The sequence below is a fragment of the Biomphalaria glabrata genome, chromosome 13, assembly GCF_947242115.1.
Source record: "Biomphalaria glabrata chromosome 13, xgBioGlab47.1, whole genome shotgun sequence".
Lineage (NCBI taxonomy): Eukaryota > Metazoa > Mollusca > Gastropoda > Planorbidae > Biomphalaria > Biomphalaria glabrata.
This window is the reverse complement of record NC_074723.1, coordinates 23,623,307-23,630,696: the sequence shown is the minus strand read 5'-3', so window position 1 is coordinate 23,630,696 and position 7,390 is coordinate 23,623,307. Positions and strand designations below refer to the sequence as shown.

The 7,390-nt window shown below is 34.5% G+C and overlaps 1 protein-coding gene across 1 annotated transcript; it reads left to right on the top strand.

The window, feature by feature from the left end:
• Window positions 1-2,065: 2,065 nt before the first annotated feature.
• LOC106075528 (transcription factor kayak-like) lies at window positions 2,066-3,259 on the top strand. The gene is made up of 2 exons (XM_013236450.2): window positions 2,066-2,257; window positions 2,366-3,259. The coding sequence occupies exons 1-2, from the start codon at window positions 2,066-2,068 to the stop codon at window positions 3,257-3,259; spliced, it is 1,086 nt and encodes a 361-aa protein (XP_013091904.2).
• The last annotated feature ends 4,131 nt before the right edge of the window (window positions 3,260-7,390 follow it).

The window sequence follows — 7,390 nt, the reverse complement described above, 5'->3', positions numbered from 1 at the left end:
TGATCCCATTCAACTCGATTTCATTGGAACATATGGATTATTTATTTATTGACAAAACTTATATATATACCAGGGGCGGACTGGATGTCAAAATCGGCCCAGGCATTTCTATACAGTACAGCCCATAAATTGTGTATAATATTATAGGCCTCCCATTATAGGCCTATCTCGTCTCAAAATCATTATGCTATTTTTTTTTACAATATATCGATAACTGTATGCATGCTCTATATCGTTATGAGAAATATGAACCTTATGTTGCTTTTTAATCGCTATATTTGTACGACTAAAAGAATGAAGCCTAGTAATAGCACTTGTCTACGAATGAAGGCTATTACTTCAAAAAAATGTTTTAGATTCAATTAGTACTATAGTCTATAAAGATGTTTTTAACATGACGCTTATATAGCCACAAATATTTGAGAATATTATAAAACCTTTAACAATTTAATGCGTGCCATTTGAGTGCCTAAATGCCCATATAGCCAGTCCGTGTGCTATGACATATTCGTACAAGTGCTCTTTCTTCCCTAATGCCATTAGAGAATAGAATGGGTTGCCTGAATCAGCCAGGAAAACCAACGACTTAGCAGAGTTTAAGTCACTGATCAACATGCATGACTAGTATAGATTGACATATGAAATACGTAGGACGTGATTATCACCACCTTGTTTACCGATAGACGTCAAAAGAATGCGTTTGTGCATCTAAGAATACTAAGAATACAAGAATACGCTTGGAGGAAAAAAATAGCCACGAGACGGACAGACATACAGAACACACAAAACGGGGGCCGTTAAAAATACAAAGAAACTTTCCAATGAGTTAATAATTTTCATGTATCTTTATGTTGAAATATTTAGTCTAGGCAAACGTTTCCATTTGAAACATATCTATCTATCTATCTATCTATCTATCTATCTATCTATCTATCTATCTATCTATCTATCTATCTATCTATCTATCTATCTATCTATCTATCTATCTATCTATCTATATATATATATATATATATATATATATATATATATATATATATATATCTGCCCGTCTGTCTATCTGTCTGTCTGTCTGCTCATCTATCCATCCATCTATTTATCTGTGTCTGTCTATCTTTTTACAAGCTATTTTTCATTAGCTCTGGAAGCCTACGCAAGTCTATTGACACTCACAAGCACTACATTAACAGCACACATACACGCACTCTCTCACACACACACACTCACACATATTCATATAGTTCTTATAAACAAATTTGATTAGTTTTTGCCCCTTCCCCTCAGTTTTTGTGTAAAAATCTGTGTTTCTGTGTCTGCCAATTCAGCCTCCTTGTGAGATTGATGACCTCATTCCTATAACAAATAATATCACCTGCCGGCCACGTTTAATTAGTCACTATTTATGTGGCTGACACCCTGCCTGCAGGGGACGGTACAGGCTGACAGAACAAAGTGAGAGTAGACAGACACTATTCTCTTGCTAGTAATGTTTGTGTGCCAACTAGAGTACATAGAAGTTTTGAAACCATGACCTCTTAACCAACTTATATTAACAATAAAAGAATAAACATCAAATCAATTGAACTATGAAGACAACTTATTTTCTGAAAATATAATTTAGGATAATTTTCATATGGCGGCCAATCTGAGTTCTGATGTTTGCTAGCCATGCTCCTATTTACCAGCTTGTAACAAGAAACAAAGCCCAGACATAAACCGCATTTACAATAATTAATACAAATAGTTACACATACAACAATCGATTAACAGCAAGTCTTTGCAATCTTGTAGTTTTACGATTTGTACGTTTAATATTATATTAAATACTAATATTAATGTTTTACGCGCCGCTGAGAAAGGCCACCATTTTGATGGGGCTCTGGGAGGTTTGTTCAATTAAAAACAATAAATTATTAAATAAATTTTGTATTGATGACGTTACGGTCTAGGGGTGTCTAACGCCACCACAGATCAGCGCGCCCTACAGATCGTAAACAAAACACACATGTAGCATACAATGGATAAAAGAATCCCTTTGTAAAAAAAAGAACAATGTTTAATGTAAATGAAGACAAAAGGGGAGAGGGATTTCAAAGATGAGGATTATAATTACACTCAACAACAGCCTAAACTCAATTTCTACACTCAACAACAGCCTAAACTCAACGTCTACACTCAACAACAGCCTAAATTCAATTTCTACACTCAACAACAGTCTAAACTGAATGTCTACACTCAACAACAGTCTAAACTTAATGTCTATACTCAATAACAGTCTAAACTTAATGTCTACACTCAACAACAGCCTAAACTTAATTTCTACACTCAACAACTGTCAAAACTTAATGTCTACACTCAACAACAGCCTAATCTTAATGTCTACACTCAACAACAGCCTAAACTCAATTTCTACACTCAACAACTGTCAAAACTTAATGTCTACACTCAACAACAGTCTAAACTTAATGTCTACACTCAACAACAGCCTAAACTCAATTTCTACACTCAACAACTGTCAAAACTTAATGTCTACACTCAACAACAGCCTAAACTTAATGTCTACACTCAACAACAGCCTAAACTCAATTTCTACACTCAACAACAGTCAAAACTCAATTTCTACACTCAACAACAGCCTAAACTCAATTTCTACACTCAACAACAGTCTAAACTCAATGTCTACACTCAACAACAATCTAAACTTATTGTTTACACTCAACAACAGCCTAAACTCAATTTCTACACTCAACAACAGTTTAAACTCAATTTCTACACTCAACAACAGCCTAAACTCAATTTCTACACTCAACAACAGTCTAAACTCAATTTCTACACTCAACAACAGTCTAAACTCAATTTCTACACTCAACAACAGCCTAAACTCAATTTCTACACTCAACAACAGTCTAAACTCAATGTCTACACTCAACAACAGTCTAAACTTATTGTCTACATTCAACAACAGCCTAAACTCAATTTCTACACTCAACAACAGCCTAAACTCAATTTCTACACTCAACAACAGTCTAAACTCAATTTCTACACTCAACAACAGTCTAAACTCAATTTCTACACTCAACAACAGTCTAAACTAAATTTCTACACTCAACAACAGTCTAAACTCAATGTCTACACTCAACAACAGCCTAAACTCAATTTCTACACTCAACAACAGTCAAAACTCAATTTCTACACTCAACAACAGCCTAAACTCAATTTCTACACTCAACAACAGTCTAAACTCAATTTCTACACTTAACAACAGTCTAAACTCAATGTCTACACTCAACAACAGCCTAAACTCAATTTCTACACTCAACAACAACCTAAACTCAATTTCTACACTCAACAACAGTCTAAACTCAATGTCTACATTCAACAACAGCCTAAACTCAATGTCTACACTCAACAACAGTCTAAACTCAACGTCTACACTCAACAACAGTCTAAACTCAATGTCTACACTCAACAACAGTCTAAACTCAATGTCTACACTCAACAACAGTCTAAACTCAATGTCTACACTCAACAACAGTCTAAACTCAATGTCTACACTCAACAACAGTCTAAACTCAATTTCTACACTCAACAACAGTCTAAACTCAATGTCTACACTCAACAACAGTCTAAACTCAATGTCTACACTCAACAAAGCCTAAACTCAATGTCTACACTCAACATCAGTCAAAACTCAATTTCTACACTCAACAACAGTCTAAACTCAATGTCTACACTCAACAATAGTCTAAACTCAATTTCTACACTCAGCAACAGTCTAAACTCAATGTCTACACTCAAAAACAGTCTAAACTCAATTTCTACACTCAAAAACAGTCTAAACTCAATGTCTACACTCAACAACAACAAAAAAAACCCTTTCAACAATAGATCTTGATCAATACCTTTAGACAATCGATAGCGACCATTTTCCTATTCATGATTTATTGTGAATGTGATTTCTTCATTGTCAAAACTAAACTAGTAACTTTAGGTTTCTATTGATTTTTAAAATTTCATCAAATGATAAACATGTTTAGAAATGGAGTTTTTTTTCCACACAAATTCGTAGACAAAATGAAGTCAAATTGATGAAAATGGCGCTTTTGTTTTTGACAGATGGATACGTCATTTGTAACATGTGTCGATATTCGAAAGTATGATTTGAGCCTAAATCTATATTTCACATTTTGAAACGTTTTAACTATGTGTAAACAACAACTCCAGAACACAAGATTTGTTGCTTTTATAATATAGATAATCATATCTAAAATTTAGTTTACGACTCAAATTTCTAGCATTACAATGTGATTTCAGAAAGCTAAAATTAAAAAACAAGAATGTATATATATATTTTTTTTTTAAATATTGGTTTACCTTTAATTAGGCAATGACATTATTTAATCTCTAAAATACATTTCTTCTCTCACATTTAGAGCTATTTATTTACTTGTTCTGTAAAAATTAAATTAAACCTATTTATTCGGATTTGATGGATTGAATGTAGAGAAAGCTTATGGTCGTAAACTTTTTTGTATTTTTCTAAGCTGTTTAAATTTAAAAAAAAATAATTATTTACTATATTCAATTCTAAATTTATGAGTACATTTATTATCTTCAAATATGTTTCAAATTACTTGTATTTATTAATAGCAGAGTTTAAATTAATGTCTTGAAAAATAAGTGGGAGCTTCCCACAATAATCCTTCCCAGGACTTCCACTCCAGCCCTGGGCATTCGTGTATATATATTTATATACATTAATTGTTTGTGGGACAAGGCAAGCAACACTATTCACAAAACTTTATTACAACTTAGACAAACAAGGGCAATAATACATTTCAAGATTATTCCTTTCTGTAATTCGTTAGCTAACGAGTTTTTGGCGCGCACCTTTAGTCTCAATCTCATTAGCTCAAGGAAGTGCAGTTGTATAAATATGTTTGCTTTTTTCTCTGTCTCTCTCTCTCTCTCCAAAGGGTCATTGTACACTTGTACGAGATCAACACGAAATGGTAGGTCACAGATTCCAGGATGCTAACAGATCCAATGAATGAGCCAAGTCATGTTGACACCAGGATCAGCCCACTACGTCTGCCACAGAAGACGTGATAAATGATGATAGCTGTTTATCAGAATTGAATGTCGGCGGTAATCTCGTTGCACTAATAAGAGACGAGGCTGATGAGGGCACGCACACAGACAGATGTTTGCTTGGGGGGGGGGGAATGTAACGAAATATATACACACGCCTACAGTGTATAGATCTCATCTCATTCATCTATCTGGGACATTTTACGTCTGTATATAATATCTTTTCCAAACTTCTGATGGGAGGCCAATCGCTGGTACATATCACGGTCACAGGTATTTGACATTACCACACGCTGCAGTTTTTCAGATTTTTTTCGAATTTTTCTCATGCTTCTGATGTGTTTATATCTTTATGCTTCCTCTGCTGGTGTTAATTTCAAAATGCTTCATGTCACCCTTACATCAGTGGACGACCTGCATCTCTCCTGCCCTCATCTCTTGTAGAAGTTTACTCCACAGCAGCCAGCACACGCGTCTACTAATGGTAATAGTGCGGATGTCCTGGCATCATGCAGGGCATTCTCTCCTGCCACCATTTTCAGGATGCACCTTAAACATCAAAGATATTGAGCTACATTTCCTGCCAAAAGTAGGTGGACCATATAAAGGTTTGAGTGACAGTGTTCAATAGGTTTGAGTGACAGTGTTCAATAGGTTTGAGTGACAGTGTTCAATAGGTTTGAGTGACAGTGTTCAATAGGTTTGAGTGACAGTGTTCAATAGGTTTGAGTGACAGTGTTCAATAGGTTTGCCAGACTCGCCCAGAGGAGGACCAGAAACAAGATAAAGTCGACTTTTAAAAACCAGGCTTACAATTTATTGAACGAAAAATGTCAGTATATTAAAGCATGACCTCACACATATCAAATTAACTCAATACTAGTAAAAAAGAAATCCTATTACTATGAAGTCACAAGAACCCGACTTTTACTATGAAGTCAAAAAACAAACCCGATTGTTACTATGAAGTCACAGTAGCTCTTTGACCCTTCTAAATACATTTTTTATGAATTTGATTAAACACCCATTCACCTCATTTCAGTGAAGGGAGAGAGTTTAAATCCTATCGTGGTTTTAAAAAGTTTAACGATAGGATTTAGAGACTCAGAGAAAAAAAGGTAAAACAAAATCTGGATAAATTTAAGAAATGAACATGCTATAGTACAAGTTACTGTGAATACCATCTGACCTAGAAGAGAAGACATGAATACGCAAATCCATGTCTCTAAGATAGAAGTCAGAGCTAGTGAAATGTTTCTGCTAATTATAAAAGTTGAACATACTGCAACAAATTGCAATGGTAGTTTACATCACAAGTAACTCTGAAACAGTATCATACTATTTTTTGTTTGTCTAGGTCATTCCGTCATTGTCTTCCCGTCTGTCCCACATAACACCACGTGAGTTCAGATACTCCAGTTTCCGGAACTGTCTGTAACAAAATAAAAGTTTGTGTTGAACTACTTGAGAAGTGAGAATTCTCTACAAAGGGAGGGAAGGAGGGAGATACAAGAATAGAGAAAAGAAAGGAAATCAAGATTCGCTTGTTGTGTAATGGATAAATTATTCCAGAAGTTGGCCTTGAGAGCTTGACCCATTCAAGAATAGGGAAACACAATTCACGATAGAAACAAGGAAATTAATTTTTTAAAAAGTGACTATGGAAAACTGAACTCCATAGGTAGTGCAATGTAGAGCACTTGGAGGTCTTCATCTAAAAAGTGACTATGGAAAACTGAACTCCATAGGTAGTGCAATGTAGAGCACTTGGAGGTCTTCATCTAAAAAGTGACTATGGAAAACTGAACTCCATAGGTAGTGCAATGTAGAGCACTTGGAGGTCTTCATCTAAAAAGTGAATATGGAAAACTGAACTCCATAGGTAGTGCAATGTAGAGCACTTGGAGGTCTTCATCTAAAAAGTCATCAAAGCTTTTGTGAGTGTGTATAGAAAGGTTACAAAAAAGTCATATTTCTAAGTTACCAAACAGCAAAGATTGAAGACCGTAATGTATCTGTGTAGTTCAACCTTCCACCTATACAGGCGAATCCAACCAAACTTTTGGAGAAACCTCAGTGCTTTCATTTCAAAGACCGACTTTGTCAATGTTTTAATTTAAAAAAAGGATAAATTATTGTATTTGAATGTTATCTTTAGAATTTTACAAAATTTACATTTACATATTAATATATTAACATATGTAGATAAATAAACTGTAATCTAAAAAGAGTATTACCTAATTTGTTTATCAAATCATAAACGTTTACGCGCGTGCAAAGAACTAAAGACAACAGATAC

What these genes read in the sequence shown, in the direction of transcription:
- LOC106075528 (XM_013236450.2), top strand. Translation starts at nt 2,066, where the DNA reads ATGAAGACAAAAGGGGAGAGGGATTTCAAAGATGAGGATTATAATTAC. An exon ending in AACAACAGTCTAAACTTAAT is followed by an intron (nt 2,258 to 2,365) that starts GTCTATACTCAA and finishes ACTCAACAACAG; the next exon opens with CCTAATCTTAATGTCTACAC.